The 27,027-nt window shown below is 49.0% G+C and overlaps 1 protein-coding gene across 1 annotated transcript in view; it reads right to left on the reverse strand.

Annotated features, from left to right (window-relative positions):
• Positions 1 to 27,027, reverse strand: part of SLC35F3 (solute carrier family 35 member F3) — a 70,976-nt gene that overhangs the window by 9,674 nt on the left and 34,275 nt on the right. Inside the window, exon 3 of the mRNA XM_027789167.2 lies at positions 4,304 to 4,523. Coding sequence (XP_027644968.2) covers positions 4,304 to 4,523 — 220 coding nt within the window. The remainder of the gene's footprint in view (positions 1 to 4,303; positions 4,524 to 27,027) is intronic.

A 27,027-nucleotide genomic window follows, 5' to 3' on the forward strand; every position in this document is an offset into this window, starting at 1 on the left:
AGTGTATGGCTCTAAGCAATGTGGGGCAGTTTCAGATTGGCAGGACTGACGGAGCTCAGCAGTTCTCTAATGTCAGCGTGCTGGTGCTTGTCAAATAAAAATTCAGACACTTGTGTGGCTTCAGAGGCACAAGAAAAGAGGTCATTGAATGAGCTTAGCATGGGGCAGGTGCAGAACAAAAAGAAAGAGGTTTGTCTTTGCCCAATAATTCAGCCAAGGAAAGCTTTGCTGTTGCACACTGTGAATGTGAAAAGTTTATAGGGATTAACTCATGGAAGAAAAAAAAAAAAAAATCCATTAAAGACTATTAGCTATAGGAACATCTTTTCTGTCTCAGAAGTCCTTGAGCCTCAAATTGCTGGAGGCTAGAAAGTCTCATGATGAAGTAAAATTATAGGTTTTTCCTGTTTAGACAGATTTTCCTAGGTGTCCGCTACAGGCAGCTGCTGGAGCCAGGCTCCTGGGGCAGATGCGTCTTTGTATGGTTCTTTGTGGAGCTGCAAGACACACGGCTCAAGCTTATCTGAAAGATGGCAGCTCCAGTCCTTCAACGTCACCTGTGCTACAGCCCAGGTACGACAATGAATTGTAGATGCAGCGTTTCCTGTAGCATCTGCTCCAGGCGTGGCTGTCTCCTGTCTGAGATGCCTGGGGCTTGTCCAGCATTTTACCAGCCGGTGGCAACCAGCTGGTACCTCCCTGCGCATCAGTGAGGGTGCCTGCCCGAGCCCCCGCTGGCGGCTGCGGCTCCTCTGCGGTGGGAACTCGGAGGGTGCGTTAATGAACTGCAGAATGAAAAGTATCCAGTTTTGCTTTTAACGTCAGGGGTTGACTGACTTCAGAGCACTTCCTAGTAGGCTGGGTCTCTGCCTGTTTGGAAAGTAAGGACTACAATTTGGGATTTGGTAGTGTACTTCTTTCCAAGTCCCACTGGCAGGTGTGCTTGTCTCTATGGTACGTACAGAGGGGGTACTTGCAAGCGATGGCTCTTTTGGACCCTGACCTGCTTTATTTACCGTAGCATGGAGGGAAACACCAAAGTCAAAGATCAAAGCAAATAAATGCAGTCTGCAAACAGTTTTGCTGGGGCAGAGGTCCTTGCCTCTTCTATCAAGCATGTCACAAGTGTCGGATCAGTCTTAGCCTCACCTCCCAGCCTGCTTGCCAACATGCCAGGCACGTCACATACACTTTCCCTGGAAGCCTTTCAGCCTGTCTATCCAGTATATTGTTAATGGCAGTGACAAGTTGCTTGCACCACATCACACCTCGGCTACCAGCCTGCAGTTACTTGCAAATACCTTAGCACAGCAAGGCTTGCAGAGGCAATGCTTCAGGCACTCACAGCTTCAGTACACACGCATCTTCCCTGGAAGCAATTCGACAGCTTGTGGCCCAGTTGGACTGTTGCTCTGGGCACAGTAAAGGGAAAGGGGGAGAAGTGCAACTTTGTTACAGGAGATGCAGGCACTTAGAAGTGCCTGAGTGGCGAGGATGCGGTTTTGTAGCTTGCTCTTACGTTTAAATTCCAGCGGAATTGTGATTTAAGTGCTCGTAGAGCTGGTAGTTGCACTTCTGAAGGCCAAGTAGGATACTTATACGTGCTTAAACCCCACGGAGCTCCTACCTTTCTTACCTGGCCTCTCCTCCAGTGGGTGTGCACAGGGACACCCGAATGCACTGTCGGAGCTTTGCTGTAGCACCATCCACCCTGCTGCGCTGCTGTGGGGATGGAGCGGGAGCGTGGGATGGTGCTCACCAGAAGGCAAGGCACCGTGCCCCCTGCAGCCGCCTCTGCCACATACCCTCTCAAAGGGTGCTTCTAAAAGGGTCAGCAGCTCTGACACAGTGCGGCCCCAAGGAACTACAAGCTTTGGGGCTGCACTGTGTGCTGGCTTGCAGTCCCTAGGTCACTCCTGGAGAAGCCCCAGCAGCTGTCCCTCCTCCTGGTTGCCAGTCCCAGGAAGGCGGCTTTGTTTTGGGGTTCATCCCAAGGCTATCCCCCAGCACACCAGGCAGCGCTGCCCTTGCTGCCAGTTGCTTTTCACATGGGCTGTACAGAAAGGAGAGGAAAGAGGGAAGAAAATGCATCTCTCCAAGAGGCTCTGCACTATGTCCCTCCGCAGACAGGATTACCCCCAGCACTCACACAGAGCTGTGCAGCAGGGCCCCCCCAGTCCCTAGGACAGGTGCCACCTCACATTTTGCCACAGGTTCAGGATGACACATCTGCCCAAGAGCGAATAGCCCAGCCTGCCTGCGAGCCACCTCTCCCTGCCCCCAGGTCCCTTGCTGGCCTGTCACCTGGGAAGGAGACAGCTGGGTTCCTCGTTGGGTACAGAGGTGGCTTTTCAGGAAGCCCCCCTGCCACCCCTGACCAGCACCAGGTGCCATGGTGAGGGACCGGAACACATGGCAGGAGCATCGCATGGCCTTCACTGTCCTGGACACTGTTCTGGGTCTCTGCTTCATTGCTGCTTTCCTAAAGGCAGTGCTGGTAAGAAACAAAGAAAAGCTGGACATGGCTGAGACCACCACGCAATCTACTTCCCTGGTCTTTCCACTCCTTCTGCCTCTTTGGGAAGGGGGAGATCCAGAGCAGGATTCATCCCCCAGCACGTGTCACCTGCCATGGCACAAGACTTAGTCTGGCCAGGAAGCTGCTGGAGAGCCCCTGGCCACCCTGGCTCTTTATGCACAACCATGCACCCAGGGGAGAGCATGAGAAGCATCTCCGCTCCAGCACGTGCGTGCTGGTGTGGATATCCCTACACACAGGTCAGCTTCTCTCCCCCAGCCCACATCTGTATCCTGCGGTGGGAGATGGCACGTGCAGACTGCGGAGCAAGCTGCATGCACAGGACAGCAGCAGTCAGCCACTCCACACACCTCCTCTCTAGCGTCCCACAAAAATACACTTTTAACATTTTTTTTTTACTTTTATCAAATTGGCCAGCATGTCCAGCTATGCTATCAGTGACACCTCCCCGCCTCCAGGATCATTTCAGGATATACTAAAAAAAACAAGTTAATTTGTTTTCAGGGTACAGCTACCTGGGCAGGGGGGTGGGCAAGCACAGACACCAGCTGGCCAGGCTGGGCTTTTGGCAGGTACATTTTGCAACGATTCCCTGAGCAGCCTTTTGGCTGCCATCACCACAAGGCTGGCCAAGCTCTCCTGCCAGAGAGGAGCACTTCCCAAAAAGTTAACTCTCCGTTGCTCTGTGCAGCGAGGGCTAACAACATCTTCTGAGCACTGAAAGCATTGGCCAGGTGGGTGAGCAGAGCGCTCCTCAAGTGGTGGGCAGAAAACGGGTATTATTACTGTTACATTAATAAGTGCCTGCTGGTGCAGCGAGGCAGGAGCGACCCACTAGTGCCTTTTCCTTGCAGTTACTCCTGGCCCTGCCAGGACCCCCTTGGCCCTGGGATGGTGGGTTACCCACCCACCCGGCTCTGCTGCCCAAGGACACCGTGTGCTGAGGCTGCCAAAATGGCAGCAGGGTCAGCAGGGAGCTGTGGCATTTCCCGACTCAACCCCCTGTGCATGCAGCTCTGCTGCCACTGCGGAGCAGGCATTCACGTGGGGTGTAGGACTAAGGGTGTAAGCAAACATCTGGGACGCCACCAGGAGAGTCGTCCCAGGGGAGCGAGCCTGCTGCCCTGCTGCCTGCTGTGCTGTCCACAGCTGCTGGCCAGATGTGCAAGGCCCCATGCACCGGCGTTACAGTCCTCCACCAGTGATGCATGCACACACGCCTTGGCTGTGGGTGGGCGAGGGCAGCCCCTCTCTCCTCTCTGCAGCTGCTGCCAACTGACACAGGTGCAAAGGATAACCGTGCCACCCTGCAAGCCTGCTGCTATGCACGTAAAGGTGAGGGCTCCGTTAAAGTCACAGATTGGACCAGGAATGCATTGCATGCAGGCTTGCGGGACCATGCAGTTAGAAACCACTAGGTCTGGTGCCACAGCCTGGGAATAGTCACTTGGCAGGGGATGGGAAAGGGTGACACACATGCACAGCAACGTGGAGGTAGTAGCTATCCTTCCTGACGTGCTCTGGAGCAACTTACCTCTTTTCTAAAGGAAAATGTGCAAAGGCACCAGGCTGGGGGAGATGGGGAAACTGGAAGCTCACAGGCCAGGCTGCAGGGAAGGATGCATCTCTGCTCCACAGGGATTTCCGTGCCTGCTCAGCTGTCTGTGTGGCATGCTACTCAACTCAGCTGGCAGGAGGGAAGGGGAAAAGGAAAGGCAGAAGGATGAGGAGGAAGAAGGGAGACAAAGATAAGGAGTCACTTACCCTCACTCCCATGAACCTGTCCCTCAGAACGATCCATGAAAGCAAGAACACAAAAGCTTTGTTGCAGCAGAACAACACGGAGACATCCGTAGAGTTTATTTTCTTTATTGCATGTAAGTAAAGGTAGTTTGTGAGTGTCCAAAGAACACCAAAGGGTGCTGCCTTGGTAAAAAACACCTTCAAAGTCAAGCCATTGTCTCCAAAGAATCGGCAACACTCCCTAAAACAAGGAGAGAAAGGCAGCATTATTACACAAACCAGTCACAGTCTGCAGCAAATATATGGGTTTCTTTCCTTCCCTGCTCCTCGTCTTTTCCTTGGGGGAAAGAGGGGCACACACCTTAAAGAGGAGAAGAAAACCAAGTTTCAGTGTCTGCTGCAACAGCCAGCACCTGCACAGGGTATGAACACAGGGGGGCTGCAAACACAGGAGGGACAGCAACAGAAGAGTGAGGGGAGAGGTGAAATCCCACTCTTGCCATGAGTGCCTTCACAGTGGACATCTTGAAACTGCATGAGGTCATCCTCCTCCTTTCACCCCTGTGGGTACCAGGATGCTGAGGGGCCAGGGCTGGCACCAAGCCCCCCCGCTCCCCACTTCTGCTGCAGCCACGGGACTCTAGTTCCCATCCATGATCCACTGTGCAGGGCTTGGATGGAGCCTCCATGGGAGCCCAGTTTGGGCTTTTTCCACCCAAGGAGCAGGACCTGGCTCAAGCCCCCTGGCAGCAGCAGGGGCAGGGGCACGCACTGGGACATGGTACAGTGGCACCCGGGCACATGCTGGGTCAGTTGGAGCAGCAGCGCGGAGTTAGGAACGCAGGCATACACTTCGGGCTGTGGATGCTGTGAATCCCCAGGTGGGAGGGCAGCCACAGCAGGTACAGCCCTGGCACAGGAGAAGGAAACCCCAGGGGTTTATTTGTGTCCCGGAGGTGCTGGCAGGCAAAAGAGGACAGGTGGTGATGCCTGGTGGTGCTGGCAGGGCTCTGGGGAGGCAGTGTGGGGGGGCCGGGATGTGGCTGCAGGGGTGACTTCTGCAGAGGCGCTGCGAGGGGCAAGCCTGCCTGCAACCTGCTTCTGCCGAGCAGCACAGCTGGAGCTGCCGGCTGCGCTGTCTGCAAGGAAATTCAATAATGCAAAGAAGAAATGCAGCGGTCTGCGAGGCGGAGGGTGCAGCCTGCTGCAGCGTGCAGGTGGCAGTTGGCGGCAGTGCCGTAGCCTGTGCTGGCTTTGCTTGCTTTAAAATCTGCAAAACCCCTGAGGCCCTGAAGTACTTTAATGAGATATTTTGACAAAAATTGAGCAAAATTAAATTTTCCTCTGACAATGAAGGCCAAACAGGTTTTCACTGCTGTCTTGAATTTCAAGCTGTTTGTTTCCTGAGACTGGGCAGGTAAGGCTCATTGTTTGGAGTCTGATGAAAGGGTGATTTTGATCCCTTTTCTCACAAGATGGGGCTGATTACCCAAAGAAACCCATCCAAGCTCTGAGCCTCTTCAGATTTCCCCATCACTAACTCCACGTCTGCCTACACCCCCTCTGCTGCAGCAGGTACAAGGCTGCAGGGTAGAAGAAATGCATTTTTTGTGTTTGTTGGGTTTTGTTGCCTGCCAGTCTCTTGTACCGAGTCATGGCTGTGCAGAACTTGCCCATCTCTGGATGTGGTGACCCTGGGCTTCGGCTGCTTGACACTGACACTTTCATTTGAGCCACTAGTTCTGCATGGCATCACTCAGTGTCACATCAGCATCCCTTGCCCTCTGTGAAATTACCTGCTAGCAGCAGCCTATTGCTTGCCAAACCTGTTAACTGCCTCTCTGTATCACAAGAAGAGTGACCCCTCTGTACCACAGACCTCGGCCCGACTTTCCACCTGCTGGTGCTGTGCAGGGCTGTTCAGGGATGCACGCAACACCGACAGATGCTGCCTGTCCTCAGCATGTGTCCTGGATCCCCTCTTCCCTTCCAGAAACACTATACCCACCTTATTTCTACCCTTCAGCCCCACGAAGCGCCATCTGTACCAGCCACATGCCACAGAGAGACACTGAAAACCCAGTCCCAAACTTCAGCAAAGGCTTAAACCCGCTTCCCAAGACACCAAGGAGGGTTTGACTGCCAGGGTGTCACAGGAAGCTAGTCTAATGCTCTAAAAACGCAGGCACAATTTAAATTAAATTATGGAAGATTAGTATGAGAGGGATAGGAAGGCTGTAGTCAATTGAGAGGACTGAAATGGGATTTATGTTGGGATTCATTCTTGGGAAAAAAAGTTCCTCCTGCCAAAACCCTGTTCCCCACATACAGAGTTGTGTATCGCTTTTTCATGTACAGCAGAAACACGTGCTTTTACTGTTCTGCGGGCCCAACTGTTGTTTAGCAGATGCCACTGGATCTACATGGTAGCACAGTCTGGCATTCACCCGCATCCCTGAAGCGCCCAGTGTAGTGCCATAATGCCCCAAAGCACAGCCTTGCCCCGGCACGGACCAGGACCCTGAGCTGCATTTCCCCCTTTGGAGTCTCTTCTCACTGGCCTGTACAACAAATGTTCCTCTTCGCAGTTTTGGCTGGTTACACCAAGTGTGAATTGATTCTTGTCGGATGGCTCCAGCTTCCAAAGGAGACCTCCTTAGGGCAGAGGTTTGCCCATCCAGTACGAAGGTATAAGGGAGCTTCTCCTCGAGGACACCAGGGGCTGTGGGGGGTGCTACCAGACATGCACAGCGAGCCACGTTGTCCAAGATGGGTGCACTGCTGAACTGGGGGCTCTTTGTGGGGGCAGCAAGTGGGTTAGATGGCTTTCTTGGACCTGTCAGCTTCAGTGAAGTCTGAGTAGCATTAGGGGAAATTGGTACATTATGTGCACCAGGATGACTCTGTACTGTACGATAATCCCCTCACAATTATTTGTCTCCCCAGGTTTACTGCTGCTTATTGGGGAAACTGATTTTTCCATGGTGCCATAACACAGCATCTGAAGGGAGTTGTCAGTGAGGAACGGTAGATCAATATTTGTGGGAAGCAAGAAAGGACTGTGATATAACCTACACTGTAACCCCAAAACAGTCAGGGGACAAAGTCACTCCAGAAAAACCAACCTTAAACTTTGAATATTTTGACAGAACATTTGGGACACCATTGCTCCTTCTGGCCAGTAATTTCCATTTTGCCCACCAGGGTACATGGTGCCCAACGAGTATCCTGATGTTTTATGGATGCTCCTTGGCAAAAACAAGACCTTGTGTCCTGTGGCACTCCAGACATGCCTGACTGCTTCAGGAGAGCCTGCCTATGAATATTTTAACAATCTCATCTGCTAACAAAAATGTTACTTTTTAAGGAAGACAAAACCCCACCTTACCTGGAAGGTAATCATTCAGCATCCTGTAATCATTCAGCATCCCTTAGAGCCCAGCTCAGTGCTGTGGGCCCTTGTATGAAGCCTGACCCCAAGCATCCCAAAGCCACAGGACAGATGTGGAGCTGCCATCAGTTCCTTTGAGGCTTTACAGGACAGACCCTTGCAGGTCTGCTTGCCCATAGCAGGACACAGAGGAAGTCCTCCACCCACACCAGAGCAAGCTGGCTGCCCCCCAGGCTGGTGGGGAGATGGCACTGGGTGTCTCCTTCTGGGAGAAGTGTGCAGTGGCAATGGAAAGGCTGGTGGGGAAGCACCCTGCTCTGGCAGGGAGACCACCAGCCTCCTCTGGCTTTGCCTGCTGGGGCCAGCAGCCAAGCTGTTGTAGTGGGAGTCCAACCCACTTCACCTCACACAGGGCACCAACTGTTGCAGCACAAACAAACCAGTAGGCTGCAACAAGGCTTTTCTGTCAGTCAGATTCTACTGTCCATGCTGTTTCTCCTTCCTCCAGAAACCAGACAACACCACTCCTACCCCTCTTGGTAGGGGGACCTCTTGGGTACAACCACCTCTTCCACCATCCTCAGGGCTATTTATCCACTTAGCAGGAACGAGCTACAGCTGCACATCGTCCATGTCAATCAACCCACTGCCTCTGGGGCAAGGCCACAGCTGCATGTTATCAATGCTGATCAACCCACTGCCTTCACACCTTTACACCAAGCTGTATCATTTCCAGGATAAAACACACTTTCTGCCTCGGTTTATCCAGGCTTTGGTGAGCCGCTCCTGCAGCACAGCCAGTTCTAGCTCACCTGAGGTGAAAAGGGAGGGTTACCAGGTGCCTGGAGGCTGCAGACTATTGCGTTAGTCTCTGGGACGAAATACCTGCTGTTTGCTAAGGCAGGCAGAGGTGCCAGAGGCTGCTTTGCAAAGAAAGCCAGCGGGGATCCTGCAGGCAGGCCCTCCCCTGTGCTCCTGGCACTTGCCCTTGCCCTGTGTGCTGGGGCAGCTGCCGCAGCGAGGGGCTGTGCCCCAGGGCAGCAGTGGTGTTTAGCAGTACGCAGTGTTTGCAGGTAGCTGGTATGGACATACAGCAGTTGCTCAGTGCAGCATCATTACAAATGCCTGCAACTGCTGGCAGCGAGCCCTGTGCACAGGCACGGTGACACGGGAGCGGGTTTTCCAGCAAGAGGAGCAGAGCGGGGCTGTTGTGGTGTGTACAACACAGTCCGCTGTGGGCTCCCTCTCCCTGCTCACACAGTGTGCACTGCTCTTCATTATTCCTCAGACTCACTGGAAAGCTTTCAAAGAACTCTTGGGCTGTATGCCTGTTGAGTGAGATCCCATGCTCTGTCTTAAATAAAGGCACAGTTAACAGCAAGCAACCTTATTTACGTATAGCATATATACTTTCCACATACCTCCAAGACACCCAGCTAGAGAGGCCCTGAAGATGCTTGGGTAGCTCCCTGTGAGATGAATGTGTGTGCATGTGGTTCTAACAACCCGGCAGAGCGCCGAGTCCCAGGGGCACAGAGTGGCAGTGGGGAGCTTCTGCCCACCGACCTTTAGGTATGTACAAGCAACTTTTTATGTTTGAGCCAGGAACGCAGGCTCTGTTCAGAGCTGCTGGAGATGCACATCCCTGAGCTGCCACTGCTGCCCACCTCAGGAGGCACAGAGCCTGGGGAAAAAGCTACTTCTGTTTCTCTCCTTCAGCTCTAAAAGGGACCTGAGAGCAAGAAGCACAGACATGGGCACCTCCAGCGCATGTCCGCAAGGAGAAATCACCCCGTGTTAGAAGAGAAATTGTCATCAAAGACAAAGCAAACCTACTTCTGCCCACATGACCAGAAATCCTGTGTCTGCCACTCTCACCCACTATCTCAACCCGAAAGCCGCCTGCTGCTCGCTTGCTGGTACAGCTGTGTTTGCTGGGCTCGCCCTGCTCTGCCCACGGAGTGCTGCCACTTCGCATGTGGATGACGGCCAGAGAGGCCATAGGGAAATGCTGATGCAAAGCCCTGTGCATCCCTGGGTCACGCTGCACGTGGCTCCTGGGCAGGGATGCTGTCCTGCAGACGGCTGGCAGAGCCACCCTGCTGAGATGGTCTCTCCTCGACTCTGTGTCATCCTCCAAGTGAGGAGTAAATTCCTACAGCTGCTGATCTGTTTCCTGACAAGGCGGCAGCAGACAGCAAGGAGCTTTGGCGTTGCAGGGCGTAACGCTGTGGTTTTGAGATAAACTAGCTTCCTGCATTAATTTCCTCGGCTCTGCCATCATGAGCTAGACTTCCATTGTAATCACAGCAGTTGGTTTAAAAAATAAATGCAAGGCATTAGTGAAGGCAACAGCAAAGACCTGTGTAAGACTGGAATGGAGATATCAAAGGAAGGATACTGGAAAGGAAATATACTGGCTTAACTGCCGCAGCAGCAATAAAGAAAATCTTGCTCCCACTCAGAAGTGTCATATCCATGTTCATAGACAATCTGAAGGCTCATGCCTGAAATAAACGGCGGGACTGCGCTGCTGGGAGGAGATCTACATGCAAAGGGAGAGAACTGCAGCCCGGTTACACGTGGTTCTTGGAGGTGTTTCCAGAGAGATGTTACATGGTGGATGCTCTTGCTGCAGCATGTTGCTGAGGGGGCTGCTGCAGCAGGCATCTCTCCTGTGTGTCTGGGTAATGGGATGGTGCAGGTGAGAAAGAGGGGCACGCACCCGGCGTGGCTGCCCTCCTCTTCCTCAGGACACCAGCTGGGATGGCTGATGCAAAGGCCATAAAGCCCATCTGGGAGCAGAAGCGGCTGCCTGGCATTCAGGGCATCCTCTGCTTGGGATGACAGCGGTGGGGACAGACCTACCTGCTTGTAGGTATAAAATAAAGCAGCGGGCACCACACGGCACAGCTGCTGCAGTGGCACAAGCCTCCTGCAGTAACAGCCCCCAAGCAGGGCTTAGCAAGTCCTGACCCAGCACTGGCTGGGCTGCACACGCCAGCCACCCTCTCCCACATGGGGATTCTGGTCCCCTGCCACTCGTCCCAGGGTGTCCTGACAACTGGCCTGACGGAAACGTGTGTGGTCACTTGGGAGCAGCTACGGCACTACAGGAACTGTGCTAGGATGAAAGATACTGCAGAAAAGCCTAAGGCACAGAGATCTCGCTGTATTTTTAGTCAATTGTTTGCTTTTTTCTTAATCTTTCATGTACTAGTTCTTGTTTTTCCTCATAATCTTTTTAGTGTGTATCTTCATTAACCCAGCAAATGGCAAATTAGCTCTGCTCCATTAGGCATGTCTCCAGAACAGCAATACTAGCAGAATACCTCCATCACTGGAACCAAGCATCCCCAGTGAAGTAAATCAGAAGTTGACAGAGCCAAAATTGCATGCTAAGTAAGAGTTAATCATATTGAAAGCAGGTGTTGCAGTCAAATAAAATTTGCACGTAAAATATGACAGTAAAGCTCCATTTTCTTCCCACCGAGCTTACAATTAAATATTTAACACTATTCACCTTCCACTGCTTGTTTTGTCTTCAAGCATTGCTAGGTAGTTGGGATGTTTCTCCACTGCTTTGAACCTCATGCAAGTGAATGTATAAAATTCTGTCAGAACTGGAAGGAATGCTTTTTGCCCCCGTTTTGCCAAAAAAAAAAAAAAAATCCCATCTATGAAGAGGAAAGGTAGAAAAGAACCAGGAAAAGCACACACGGTGTGTTCCTCTGGGCTGGGGGTTTGGTCTCTCAATACTCACTGCAGAACAAACCTATGCCAGAAAGGTTAACAAGCTACTGAACCTGCCATTACATCTTTGGGAAAGATGCAGTAAAGTAGAAAATATCTGGGAGGAATACACATCCTAAGGGAATAACAAGCCAGTTATTTCTCCTTTCCAGACTGTTAACTTTAGTTACAATTTTCTCATTGTCTTGGCCTTCATACTAGATCCTTCTCCTCAAAAGCTGGTTTGGATCTGCTGTTGCTCCTTGTGGGTGATAATTTTTCTCTGCAGACTGTGCTTACTTTGACCTTGCGAGGTCTGTACCTGCAAATTGAATTTAGCTAAATTGCTCCTGATTTTCAGCAGAGTGAGCATCACCTCCCTGGAGCACTGCGAAGCTGCTACCACACCAGTGAATCTGGCCTCTTGATTAGAGATTGGCAGGCAAAACATGTTTTGCTAATCCCTGCACCAATTAGGCCTGCATGGATAAATAATCTGCAGATGTGCTGTTAACAGTCGTACATTTTCTGTTCAATGTACGAAAAAAGAGACATGGACTAAAATGTCATGCTATGTCTTCTGGGGGGACTTACAAGCCAGTTGCAGTAAGCAAAAGCAGAGAAGACAGATGAGGTGCCCTGGCTGTTATTAAGAGGGAAGGAACCTGAAACCAGTTTAATTTCTCCCGGTGAAAAAACCCGTAACTTTTTTTTTTTAATTCATCCTGTTAGGGTCACAGCACCCCTCACTGCATTGTGGTCACAAGTGGAGGTCAGTAAAAGACCGCTGTGCAGATAAAACACGTAAGTTAAACCAAAATATTCCTCAAATATGCTCTCCAGGAACGTACATGAGGTGTCTCCCAGAAAATAGGATCGTGACTCCAGCTCCACTTCCCTCCCCCCATGACAAAATCAGCCTCTCAGGTGGAGAGATTTCAAAGCAGTGCAAGCGAAGGGTGAGCTCATGAAACCCATTTTACAGAGGTGCAAGCTAGGGCACGGAGAGGCGAAGTCCCTGGGTGCTTGGAAGAGGCAGGATGAAGGCTGCCTGTAGGCTGCACCTTTGGAGAGCTGGGGATTTGCTTTTCCTGCATGTTTATTTTATAGCCAACTCCTGTTACTTATCAAGACAGCCCTCGAGCGCCTTTTTCCTGAGTCACCGCATGTTCACATGCCAGCAGAACAGTTGCACGGAGGCTCCTGTGGTGTGTCCCAGATCATAAAATGCTGCGAATAAACCTGCTAGCCTCAGCACTTTGCAGAGAGGTGCCCGGGATTCCTGCCATGGCTTTTATTGACCTGCAGGTCCGAGGCTTCTACAACAGAACCCCTATACCCCTGCCTCCAGCTTTCCTCCCGTGCACCTGGAGCAGCTCAGGAAAGATGCTTGCCAGTGCTGGGAGAGCACAAGCTGCTCCTCACCTTCCATGGGGCAGAGGTCTGAGACCTGCCCGGAGCGTGCCCCTTGCCTGCCCTGCTGCCTGCCCTCCCCACTGAGGCACGCCGCAGCCCACGGCCATGTGTCGCTCCTCAGAGATGCTCTGTACTCACCCAGTCCTGCCTGTCCGCACTGGGGACTAAACTAGGGCTGCAAAGCCTGGTCCTTCGGTCTCTTGTTATATACCCTTCCATACGAGAGACCGCAGCCCTGCAGCCTGGCAGGTAACATCAGCCCAGGCGATGGCACTGGGTTTTGCACTTGGAGGTCAGGAGTGCCCCTTTTTTTTCCTGGAAAATGCCTGGCATGTTTCAAGTGGCTGTTTAACTAATACTGCCCATGGTAATGGCGGGTGATGGGGTACCATTAAGCTGTTTAGTCAGTGATTCATCACTGTCAGGCATTTTTCCTTTACCGGATCTGTGCCTGAGAAGAGCTGAAGAAATGCTTGGCTACCGTCAGGAAATCTCAAGCTCACAGCATCCTGTCTTAAGAAAGGACAAGGCAGCAAGGGCAGCCTGTCATAAAAGCACCATTTTTGCAGCTGATTTCATAGGGAAAAGTTTCTTTAATTGATTGCTCCTGTCTTCAGGGCCAGGTCGATTTGAGAGCACGTCTACAAATCTTACATGGCAGGAAATCCAAGCAGCAGGTCGCTCGCGGACCGTGCTGTGCTGCACCGTGCTGGCGAGCTGCTCCCAGCCCAGCAATGAGCCAAGGGCCATGCCAAACGCATCCACTCACAGCCACCACGGTAAGGATTTCACCCCTCCCCGGTGTGCCCAAGCGGGGATCCCCCCTGCCGTGCTGCCCCTCCATGTGTCTGAGGCCCATGCTGGAGGTGGGTCACCTGCTGAAAAGCAGAGCAGGATGCAGAGCTGTGCTCTAGCCCCAAGCCCAGTGTGGGGACGTGGCAGAGGGGAGCTGCCGTGGGGTGTGGGTGCTGCTCACGTGGGAGGTTTAGTGCTGGATATGGCCCCGTAGTCACTGGCATCAGACCACCTGCGAGGGGGCAACACTGCTGGTGGGGCAGTCCCCCACAAGTGGAAATGGCTTTTACATTCCCTTCCTCTAGCACAGTTCAGTGGCACAACGTGATGCTCCACCACAATGCATAATTCAAAACATTTATTTCCAGCTCCATTTAAACTCAAGTGATGGTGACGTGTCTCAGGGCTCTGCTGTCTGAGCTAACACAGGACCCAGGGACATCAGACCATGGAGGAGAGAGGTGGAAGATGGGGCAGTGCTGCCCGCTCCCAGCTTGAAGTAACGGGGGCCTTCGGGGCTTCCTTCAGAGGCACTGTGGAGTGGCAGGTCCTGCCATGACCCCCAACAGCTCATCCCACCCCTGGTGAGACCTGTGAGCTGTAGCTGACGGTGCCTGCAAGGAGCTCTGCACCTTTCCTGACCTTCTAGGTGTGGGCAGCAGCAACCCTGGGGAGGGATATTGGAGGCTTGTGGTGGGGGCGAGCCTGAAAATCACACCCCCTTCCCACCACCTGTGCCCCCCGAGAGCCCCTTGCAGACCTCCTTTCTTCAGCAGGGAATAGGAGCAAACTGCAACCCACAGCCCCCTCCCGAGCTTGCAGCCGGGAGAGAAGCAAGGACCTGGCCAGGGAACGCCAAACCTTAGAACTAAGAAAGGATGGAGAAGTTCCAGGTGTCAGGTACCCCACACCGGCTTTCCTCAGCTCTGGGTGTGAATTCATGCAGTCAGTACACAGAAAAAGGCCTGAACTGAAGATTAAAGCAACAGGTAGATCTGGGTTTTGTCACCAAATCTACCTGATTACACGAACTGAAAAATAACTGTTAAAGGGATTAAGCAGTTTCTCAGAAATGGATGTTATCTGAAATAGCCTAAAAGCTATCTAAAATAGGCTAATTGTCATCATCCCATGCATATTTTTCAGTAAGCATGTTATTAAATGCAAGAAATGACCACAGAAGTCAATCCAGTGTCCAGCTGCCACTTGTAAGTGTCTGCATCTGATGTTGACCATCGTTTCTGCACAGGATTTGGGGCAGATGTTCTGTCTTTAAACTTTTATCTATTCTGGGAGTTTCCAGCTCATTTGCAGAAATTGCATTCTGATAAGCAATGAAATAAGAAAACTGTCTTCTCTTAAATGAAACAAAAAATCTCCAGACCGATCTTTCTTCTTTGAACTAGAGAGACAGAAGCAATTGGTTTTGCTCAGCACTGTATGTGTGCCAAACTTGGCAGTTGCACGATAAATGGTCCCAGGAAATGCTTAGCTATGGATTTACATAATACACCAGAATGGCTCCAAAAGAAGCAAATAATACAAATCTTACAAACCACCTGAATACACATTTCCAAGACGAGTCTTAGCACACACTCAGAAGCCTTAATAAGAGACTGTTTAAACTAACATTAAAAAAAAAAAAAAAAGTTTAAAAGAAAAAAACCAAACCCCAGGGAAGATTCACATACTGTAAACTGCCTTAGCAAAACGCAAGGGTGGGAGTCTTGGGCTGCAGAAGCACAGGGAAAAGTCTGCAGCTTCCCCTGTGGGATGGTCCTCCATCCCACGATTTGCTGTGCGCAGGGCATTAAACCGTTTGGTTTGCCTCCGTCCATCTCCCGGGAAGAGTAGTAGTCCTAGGATACACTCCACAGATTTTGCATACGTGACTGCAGCAAAGGCTGCAGGAAGCAGATTGCATTAGGGTGAATATTCCATTTAATTTTTGCACCCAAACATACTGGAGAGGTTTGTTGTGGGAGCAGGACCACCAGCCACCTCCGACAGGAGATGCGGGAAAGCGTAAATGAGAAGGTAAAGCCGAGAAGCAGCATTGCCATGCTGCTGGTACTTCAGAGGAACAGCACCGGCTGTACAGTGTGAGCAGACATTGCGACAGATTTCCCGCAGCGTTGCATCTGTCCCTGAGCACCAGCGCAAGCTGAGCTCACTCCGGGGTGTGTTAGCACAGCAAGCAGGCTGTCCCGCTGAAGTCATGCCTTCAGCTTGCTGCATGAGGCAGGCTGGCATTTGCGGGTCTTCCAGCTGGCCAGAGGGGACATGCCATCTTGGAAAATGCAGCAAGTATTTCTGGCAAGAAGCAGCTTTTCAAGTGACAATGTGCACACAGTGATCAGACAGCTGAAGTTATCACATGGTGCATTATCCAACATTTTCTGCCTTTATACCCTAGAGGCACCCAGAGCCTGAATTGTGTTATACTCTTCAAGATAACCAGCATTACACAAATAAAATGTAATACTGTTGCTATATGCAAGCTCCAAACACCCACAGACCAGGCAGATATCACTCTCAGACACAGAGATGAGTTTTTTAGTTACACTCAAAGAGTACTTCATGGAGCAGCTGGCTGCTGAGCCCACGGGGAGATGCAACCCTCGACTTGGTCTGGTATAGCACGCCAGACTGGCTTTAAATCTTAGTCAGAGCCCACCAGTGCAGTGGCCAGGAGGTGCTCAGACAGGACAATTCCCCTCTGCCGCAGCAGTGGCTGAAGCTGGAAGGGGCAGCGAGGGGAATGAAAGCTTCACAGGTGCCAGGGGACTAGTGGCATGCCCACGGTGCGTGCAGAGGGACGGCTCCTGCTGTGTTTGGGGCAGGGCTGGAGGACGAGCTAGATGGAACTGGTCCATTTGTACGGCGGGGTGTGAGGGAGGGAGGTTCCGTCGGGAGCTGACATCATGCCCAAATGGAGCAAAGAGAAAGGACCATCGGCTCTGACAGTGCCATGTAACGGCACGTGCAGGCAGGGTGTGCAGAGTACTTAGGGAGCTGGATTGAAGGTCATGACGATCCTTATGGAGTTATGGAGCAAACGAACAAAAGGACCAGCAGCAAGTTGTCAGACAGTATTTGCTCACGAGTTCAAAAAAGTCCAATGAAACGGAATTCCTGACAGGGTTCTGTAACTTTGCTTTTAAAACTGCCTTCCTGCCCAAACTGAATACCACGTTGATTCTTTAAATATAATTGGCGTTGCGATCGTGGCTGGCTGTCCTTTTTGAGGATGACCATTGCTGGTTATAGACTGCACTGCACCACCTCTTCTTCCTCCTCCTGGGTTCATGGAGGAGCGATGAGGGCAGGGAAGGGCCAAGTCGAGGAGCACGCTGACACAGCTGGGGTGTTGCTGCCGCTTGCAAGTATTTCCAGCCCAGCAGACTGGCTGCTGAGCGGCAGCTCTCAAACCCTGACCCCAGCAGAGCCCTCCTGCTCGTACCATGCACCTAATGGCTGCCCTTCTCAAAAACAGGGCACCGATTCCTCCGAGCAACTGAGTGCTAATGAATTCAGACCTTCCTGAGGGTCTTCTGCTGCCCCAGTCAGGCAGCAGTGGTCTAGGGCCGCTGGGTCTCCAGAAGGATTGCTCACTGGGAGGCTCTTGCTCTTCACTTTTATTATGTGCAGCTGCAATTAAAAAGCCCCGCAGGGCTCTGGCAGCCTGCAGGGAAAGCCTCTCGCCTCTGCAGGCACAGCTTTCCCCTGGGCACCACCGCCCCGGCTTCCCCAGCCCCTGGGTCTGGCTGGGGGGCTGCTGCACCCCAGCTTCTGGGAGGGGCACCCCCGCCGGCAGCCCCTTTCCTCGCTCAGTGCAGCCAGGTGCTGTGCCCAGGAGCCGTGGCTGCAGCCAGGGTGGCCCAGGAGATGCACCGGCACCAAAGTCACACATAACTTGTGTCCTGCATGGCCCAGGCTGTCATAGGAATGTGCTTGCTAATGTTGTTAGTCGAAATTTTTTGGGAAAACCACCCCCCAAACAAGCCACAAACCCACTTTGTTTTTAATGTTACTTAAGCAGCCTGGAGAGGCACCTCGAGCAATGTTACAAGACTTCGGTTACTGAAAAGATGAAAAGTCTTTCAGGGAAAGCGCTGGAAAGGGCGCTGGGAGGCTGAACTTGAGGCCCATGGTGATGCTGTATCACAAATTCCCAGCGTGAGCCTGGCCAAGTGACCCAGCCAGGCCGCCCCCCGGGCTCGGCAGCGTGCCGGGGGGGGGGGCACAGCCTTGCTGTTATTTCCCAGGGCTGCATTGAGGTAAATGCAGGCAAGCAACGCGGCAATCGCCGTTCACTGAGGGACAGCGTATACAAACTAAGGCAGAGAAAACGTAAACATTAGGCTCTCAAAGCTTTCACTGCCGGAGTCAACATCATCACTGCTCTCCGTCATCATCCAAAATTTCCATTGACGTCAGTGGACGTTCTGGGTGTGGAAGACCTGCAGAGTCTGAAACTGTGCTGCAATCCCTTATGGATATCTTCAGCTTTGTGATTTATATCCAGCTGGTACTCCTCAGCTGTGACCTGAGCTGCTTACTACTTTTTTGAATAGTTAAATGAAACTTTTAGGACAAGCTGGCCAGCTGGACTCCTGTGAATTGGACTTCTGTAGTGGTTGGTATAGGCAGACGAAGAAAGCATACTAGAATAAAATGCTTTTCTGATAGCTGCTGTCTTGGCTTCTGGAAATGGGTTATTTGGCTCTGCTGACTTAGAAGCACAGTGCTGGCAGGAGGGCGAACAGTGCTGTTGTGTCTTGGGAGAGGGAAGGAACAAGACGAGAGGCAATACAAGGAGGAGAGAAATGTCTCAGTGATAAGACTGGCTACGCAAACACCCTGAGGCAGCTATTACTGAAATGCACATATACGTATGTACACACATGTATGTTGGAACATGTATCTAGAATACACATATATACACACTCTCACACGCACATTTACTTTGGACCTTTAGGCCTGTGGGTTGTCAGAAAGACTCTGCGTGGAGATACTGTTCCACCTGGGAAAAGCCCTGCCAGCCCATGGCCCTGCTTGCTGGCGATGCCAGCCTTAGCCTGTGGGCATGAACTATTGGCTCTGTAGATCCTCAGTCCACAGCAGCATCACGCTGTAATACAGAAAATGAGGGAAAGAAACCAACTCCATAGCCTAAGAGTGAATTGTTCAGCACCATGACAGGATACCAGGATAACTGGGAACAGGAAGACATGTGAGTCAGGAGGTATCAAAAAAGACACCATTAACTTGGCAGCTAGTCCATGAAAAGAAAGTAAGTTATACAAAAAAGAAAGCTGAGAGCTTGCTGATATAACAGAGAAGCTGACATTTACGATGCACAAATTACCCCTAGATGCATTAAATAAACCAGGATATAGAAAGGAAATAATCTTTCCTAAATACTTGTATTTGTGGTCATTTTTAGAGTACCTTGTATCACGAACAGGTGACTCTCTTCTGTTTGAAGTTTGTTTGCCTTTTTAATTGTGCTGCTGATGTTGATTTAACACAAAACCCGAGCGCTCTCTGCCCTGTACTCCCTCACTCTGTCCTTCAGCAACACCATCCCGATCCTGCACGCAGCAGCGCAGCAGGGAGGGAAGCGGGTCCAAAGCCACCATGGGAGTGGAGTGAGGATGTCTCAAGAAACTGTGATGGCATCTACCCTCATCTCTGAGCATGATTTAACAGCACCCTTCAGAGAGCTTTGAAAAGCAGCCTGTGAGAGACTGAGAAACTTGGCAGTCTTACACTGCATGAAGTGGAGGAGTACAGCTGATAAGTTTGGTACCAAAAGGGTGGTGTTATAAAATATGATGTACAGCACTTCGGAGATTCATATTTCCAAACAGCGTTCCTTGTTTTGACCTTTCTCCCAATAGGCTAGCCCTTCAGAAAACATGTTCTACAATATGTTGCTTTTGTCAGCTGTGTTAATTTTGTGCAAGATTTCAATATAAATGGTAAAACCAGAGTGATATGTAACACACATTGATTGGCTTCTGTGTTGCTGGATCATTTAGGTCTCTCAAGTGACATACAGTAACTGAGAAGGGCTTGGAAATCAATTACCTGTTGTCTAAGAGAAATATGTAATTTTTGGCTCCCCATATAAGCACTTTCTTGTTTGAACAGTAAACAGGCAAAGTCAAAAATACTAACACCCACTGTGTTTTTAAAGAAGGATTAGATAGCACAGAAATGGAGCCATAGCAGCTGAAACTCCAAGAGACTGTGCTCATGAAGAGTTAGGTAGATAACATTTCCAGTGAAGAGCTGTGGGAACTCATGTGGTTTGGATCTTTGAGGACATGTTCTAAAAATGTTGGCTGAGAAGCTGTAAATTTTAATCTTTACCTGATCTGCATTGAAACAAAATGCTCATTCACTGAAACAGAAGCTTCTGAAGAAGGGTAGTGGTTAAAAAAACTTATAACAAATACTGAAAGAGGTTTTGAAATCGTTCCATTTGAATATTTTAAGTGCAATCTGACTTTTTAATTCAAAATTAATATTACCTAAATATATAGTGAAAAATAATGGAAATTATCAAAATCAGCAGAACATATTAAAAAAAAAATAGGCAAGAACATATTGTAGTTGAAAAGTGGTTTTATTTTCATTTCCCACCTGTGGATGCTCTTGGATTTTGCCTTTCATCCATTTGGAACAAGATTCCTTTTAAAATTTCAAAATGCCTCCTGGCATAATGAAAAAAAAATTAATGACCCGTAACAACTCCTCAGTGTGACCGCACAAAAGGCACTGCTGACCCCAGCTTCATAGCCAAGAAAGAACAATGTCTTCAAGTAGGGGAGTTTCCCTTCCATAGCCTTACAATATAGTTTACAGTTATCTCCATAAATAAGACCCACAGAGGGAAATATTAAAAGAAACCATAAACCTGGTCATGCATGTGCCAGTTCAGGAGCCTTATCTCTAAGGAATTTTCTCCTCACTACTATTCAGAGTTACAAAGGAGTCTGTAAAACTATGGGCAGTATTACATGAGGATCCTATGGAAAAGCAAAAACTTCTCTGAAGACTTTTCTTAAGACATAGAGTACAAAGCATCGACTTAATTTTCTTTCTGAGCATCTGAGGCAGTTCCAGAAGATGGACGCAAGCCACATTGTCTTTCATTTGCACTCTGAGGGGTCTACATCCTCACATTTCTTCTTTCAAGCTCTTTTTATGCCTCTGGATTGATGGGCCACTCACTCTTACATGGTTCAGATGCTGAATCTCAGTTTCACGCTCCATCATTCTGCAGGCCATGAGCTTTCCTCCTTTATACCCTCCAAAGAAGCGAGGAGGACTACTGAGTTTCATGCTGGGTCCTTCCTCCAGAGGGGAAGCTGAGTTATCACAGAGCAGCTCTAGGAATATGCCTTGTCTTTGCTCTTGCAGGTCACAAAATTTCCAGCTCCTTCCATCAGCTCCTTCCATCAGCTCCTTGTGACTTCCCAAAGACATTCCCAGTGGAGAGTCCTTGACATTTTGGAATTCTGGAATTCAGTAACCCTTGCCTCTTCTCCTTTGCTGAAGCTAGCTAGCAGCCTCCATTTCCAAAGGAGCTACAGCCTGCTCTCTCCTTGAGAGCAGTGTCGTTTGTGTGGGAGAAAGGGCTGCTTATGGGCTGGGCATGCACAGGGTGTGAAAAGGTATCACCAGAGATCTGCTGTTAGCAGCCACGTGCTCACGGGCATCTTCTCAGGGATGTGGCCACTGACAGAGGAGAGCCACGAAGCATCCGTCGGGCAGCAACAAATGCAGATGCCCTCCAGCTGTGGCAGGAATGACAAACTCCAGCAAAGCCTTGCCTGCTGAACTTGGGGTCCAGAAGCAGGAGAAATAGGGAACAAATGCCCCAGATTCAAAGAGCAACAGTGACCCCGTTATGCATTTTGTTGTACCGGATGGATCAGGTCTTTAAAACCAGTGTCAGCTGCCAAGGCTATGAATTCTTATGCTCATCTGAATTCCAGAATGGTGTAGTTTTATTCACCTCTCTGGCTTCTACTGGAAGTGTGGAGTGGCACATTTGTGGGTCACCCTTGTGCCCTGACTGTTGGCTGTTAAAGCAGCGACATTTGGCGTTGAGTTTTCTTCCAGCTGCTGACAATGTCCTACTCTGGACATTTCAGCCAACATCCTCATTAGAGGCAAAATAAGAACATAAATACCTAATGGGGTTATTAGGCCTCGATTGCTTCATTCAGAATGAAGTAAAGCAAGCGTGATATTAAAAAGAACAGAGAAGAAACATAAGGGGAGAGAGATCAGATAGAAATTGATTAATTCTACAAGTAAACAGAGAGATTACGGCACTGAGGTGATTATACTGCTTAGAGATTATAAGAAAATGAGATCTATTTGAAGTCCCTGGAGAGACTAGAAATGAGAGCAATAATGAGGGATAGTCAGCAATTTGAAGGAAGCAGAACTTAAGAAGGTTTCAGATTTGCTAAATTAAAAAAAAACAGATTCAAAGTTGAGATGGTGGAGCAAAATGGTGCTTGTGACTAAAACTGCTGGAAGCCGTGATCACCCCTCTGAACGGGACGCTACCCATTATTATTAATGTTTTTGGATGGGATACATGGCTGTTTTTCCACAGATGCCGTGCTTCAGAGGGCTGATCTGTATGTTTTAAAAATGTTAAATTATTTCTATGGAATTTTTCACATTTTGAAGGTTTTACTCTTAACATGGTAAGACATGGTGAAGCATCAAAAATCTCTGACCAGAGTCTGGTGCCACGGAAGCAGAAAAATACAAAGCAGTAGGGTCTTGTCATTTCCGTGCATGTGTGGAGGGAATGTCAGTGTGGTTTGGATCAGGCTGTTAACAGTACACACTGCTCTCCTTCCCAGTGACATTTTTTATGTACTTGTTCTTTTTCTTTTGTATTTTTATTGCCTACTAAACAGTTTCTTTTGGCTCTGCTTTGTGTGATCCTCAGTGCAAAGAAAACAGTTCTGTTCAGAGGGGTGCTTTGAAAACTGCCCTGATGAGGAGCGAGCTGGTGCCTCGCTGGCACCTAATGCGCTGTCCTGATCTTGGCTGTGAATCCACAAATTAGGATTTCAACCTAGCCATCGCTGAAGGTATTGATTTACTTTGTGAAAGACTGGAAACCAGAAAGGAGCCCTCATCTGCAACAGTAATAACACAGGAACTTTTTGGAACAAGATGAAGGACTCCTGAGTTAATGAATTGGAAAACCCATCTGCTGGTCCAAATGTTGTACTTGTGTTTTCAACATCCAAATTATTGAAATAGTAATACAGCGTAAACCTCCCCCTCTGCCCCGTCTGCGTCCGTGAGGTATTCACTCAGAGATGCCTGTGAAGGGATGGACCTGGACCACACAGAAATTACCAGCCTGGGTCCAGCCAAGCCCTGTCCTGTCTCCGGCAGCTGCCTGCAGTGGAAGCACTGGGGACACGGCACACGTGAAGAAATCCATCTCCTGGGACAACCTGCCACTTTCTCGTCTTTCTCTTACTGCTCTCCTGCTTCATCCACCTTGGATGCATTAGCCATGTACCCTCACTCAGCCTGTAAAGACAGTGTAGCTCCCTGCAGTTCAGGAGCACTGAGGATTAATTACCATTTCATTAATTAAAGCGCTCTGAACCACTTAGGTGTAAGTGCAGAGCCAAAATACAGCTCTATTGTCCTTGAAAGAATGATATGAACCACTGTGATAAGCTCCTGATCATCTGCTCAGCTCAGCTTGGATTTTGCCAGCCCTGGGGAGCGCGCTGCCTGTGCTTGGTCTGCCAAGTCTGGGGCTCCTTCCCCTGACAAGGTGCCATCCATGCTGAGTGCCATGACCGCGCTGCTCCACAGGGTGGTTGGGATTCACTAAAACTACATCTCTGGAGGGAATCAGCATAGCAGACAGAGGAAGAGTCAGGATTATCCAGGGTGGAGATGTGCTGTCTAGCAATAGCACCTGGAAGACTTGTGAGAAGAGCCCTTTAAGTGGCAGAGACTGATTGCTCACAGTAAACTTGAGGTGACTCAGCAACATGGTATCTGGATTTGTCTCAGAAATGTGACTGACATTCCAAACTGCCAAATGAAAATGACAGCTTTTAACCTGGATTTTCCTTAATCAGAACAGATCGTGCATTTCATGCTAGAAATGTCCTGACCATTATCTGCTTCTGTGTTTATTACATTTGGATGTGCCTCTGGTAACGGCTTTAATAAAGTGCCTGGAATAGAGCCTGTTAAAAGAGTTTTCTTACATACAGATGCTCAGATACCATGCGACTGACTGTAGCACAGATGAATATCCTTTTACGATAGAGGGTTTCTAAAAATGTAAGAATATCAGGAAAGACCCTTATGTGCTATAACCTGATGTAAAGTCAAAAAAGTAATTTCTGTTCTTTGACTATTTTTTACTATGGGAATCAAACTCCTTTTAATCTATATCAGCAAAGCGTGCAGCACATCCATTTTTACAGCACTCACTTCTGGCTAAAATGAAATAGCTCTGTGACATGCAGCTGCAGTTTATGGCATCTTCCTGGATTTAATGGGTAGAGGGAGTTACAGGGAGTGTGGGACTGTGATTTTCTGAGCAAGACGGTAAGGGCTGTGTGCAATGAGCCTCCCTCCTGTTTGCTGGTTCTGAAAGCCAAGCTGCAGTGAGGAGAGCCAAGTGTTTGCCAGATAAGAAATTACCAGGTTCATTTGTCTTCCACCTTCTACTCCTGTGACATGCTTATTCCTTCCTTCATTTTGGAAAATGACCTTGTGATTCTCACTTCCAGGATCGCACTCTGCTTCCAGAGCAGCTGCACGGACAGCAGTGAAAATATCTGCTCGCTGCCATTACAGGGTAAAAGCACTGTTGGGGCAAAAAGCACAGGGTCTCCTTGCAGCAGGGAGTCAGCTCCTGCTGAACCTTGAGGCTTGCCACCTAGGAGAGAAGTGGACCTTATCTAGCCGTGATTAATGCCTGCCTTGTGGGCGTTTCTGCCCTGTCTTTTTTTTTTTTTTTTTTAATAACGGATTTATAAACCCATGACTTAGACTACAATTGTAAAATGGCTTTTCTGGCCCTCTTCCAGATCTGTGGCTCCAGAGGTCAATATCAAAATGTGCTACATAATTTGGATCGGATACCCTTTGGTTGCAGTTATGGTCAGTGCAATTGCAGCCACGTACAATGGATTGCCTGGGAAATGAAAATGGTTGGGTTTATACCAGAAAGCGTGTGAGGAGGAGGCACAGTGCTGTTCTGAGAGTAGTTAAAAGCAGAGGAGAGGAGCATAGTTAGTTGGCCTGTTTCAGTGTGCCTGTGAATCCTTACACATACATTGCAGGGGGTGTTGCAGAATTTAACAGAATTACTGCTGGGGATGTATCACAGCCTACATATTCCGTAAGCACCTACCTCAGTTTAAGTTCAGACATAGATTAATGTAACCAGATAACTTGGTAGCATTATCTGTTATCTGGAAAAGCTGGTTTACATCTTTCTAAGATGCTAAGATTTTTTGCAACTTTGGATTCCATAAATGTCTTTTGGTTAAGCCAGCCCAGCCGTGCTGGGCTCAGTGCTGCAAGCTTTCTGGGGGAGCTTCACAGTGAGACTTGTCATTTGCCTGCTTCTCACATAGGGCTTCCTACATCACTGTCATTAATAGGACCTGGACATCTTCCATCACATTCTGACATGAACAGGGAGAGAATGAGGCGTTACGTTGGCAGAAAGCAGATCTCAGGCAAAAGAGGAATAAGGCCTTTGGAAAATGCTGGGTTTATCCTCACCTGTAAGGACATCGGTAATTGTTTCCCATCCTGTTCATCTGCCAGGTTGTGCTACTGCATCACATGCTGTGTTACTTAGGTTCATGGTGAGGACCATGAAGGGGTGAGAAAAGCATCCCCCCGACGTTCTCATCCTTGTGTCCAGCTTTCCCCTGGCAGGTACTGTGGGACCACAGCCCTCTTTCACAGGCTGCCAAACAGCAGCTGCAGAAGTCAGCGATCAACAGTTAAATGAAAAATAGCAGATTTTAGCAGGTATGTGCCTCAACCTCGACTGCAGGCTCTGTGGCACAGGCGCTGTGTTTGTTTCCCTGGTGGAAAAGCACCTAGCACGAGCTGCTGGTGCGTATCAGGATTTGCTGGATGCTGATTTCACACAAATATTAAGCAATAATGATACTTACATGGCTGTGTGAGCTAGGCAAAGGAGACAGGCTCAGATAATGAAGATTTAATCTAGCATGCATGCTAGGAGAGGAAGGGAATTCGAAGACAATAGAGAACAAAAACACATGAATGAATAGTTCAGCAAGGAAAATACGCATAGGCTTGAGTTAAGCCAGTGCCGAGCCCGGAGAAATAGTAAGAGGAAGAAGATTAAGACTAGGTCTCATTATTGCTCATATCATATGAAGAATGTGTAAGATGATGGATGTGTTAATTTGCTCACTGCATCTAAGTAGCTGAAATAGTTGGTAGGTGGGCTGAGCCACAAACCAAAATATTCCCAGCATGTGAGAGAGGCTAAGCAGGCAGCTTCAAGATTATATGGGAGAAGGGAGCAAAAAATATCAGTTGTCCTACAGGAAAACATGGAATAACACCTTGAAGATACGTAGTGGGGAAAAATCTACCTAATTATTCTTGCTCTTTGGTTTTGATGTGAATTTTATTGCTATGCTCATTCAATATAAATATATTTAACCTTTTCTCTTCAGGATCAATAGCACATGTAAAAAGAATGAACATACCAAGCTTAGGGTACATGGTCAATGCATTCTTAAAAGAGAGTTTTCCCTAATTACAGAGTATAATTTGTGAAATAACAAATAAATTATTATTTTACTGATTCCCCATATGCATGTTTACTCATGTTCACTGCCAGAATGGGGTAATTGTGTTTCATGAGAGGCTGTTATTAAAATTTAGAACATCCCCTGAGGTCTTTGAAAATTGAGGTTTACATGTGTTAGGAAACGGCTCGCAATCACATTCAATGCATACATAAATCATCCTAGAAAGTACACCAACAGAGACAAATGATTTGCTGTTGATGAGATTCATTACATTTCTCATGAAGGTAATATAAAAAGAATTTGACAAATAATCCATAGACAGCACAAATGAGGAAGCTGTGAGGAATTACTGGATTTCTTCACCTTTACACTGAAATCCTAAGAGGATCATGTCAAATTAAAAACATAAATTCATATTCAGGTACCTAATGCACTGACTTTTCCAGTGGGCTGAAGACTGTCACCACCCACTGATTTCAAAAGAAATTATGAGTGATCAAATCTGGATTTTAAAACAGAAGTAGAAAGGTTAAGCACGGCATCTCTTGCACAGAGCATCAGCCATGGTGGGATTC

This window comes from Falco peregrinus, chromosome 7 (genome assembly GCF_023634155.1).
Source record: "Falco peregrinus isolate bFalPer1 chromosome 7, bFalPer1.pri, whole genome shotgun sequence".
Classification (NCBI taxonomy): domain Eukaryota; kingdom Metazoa; phylum Chordata; class Aves; order Falconiformes; family Falconidae; genus Falco; species Falco peregrinus.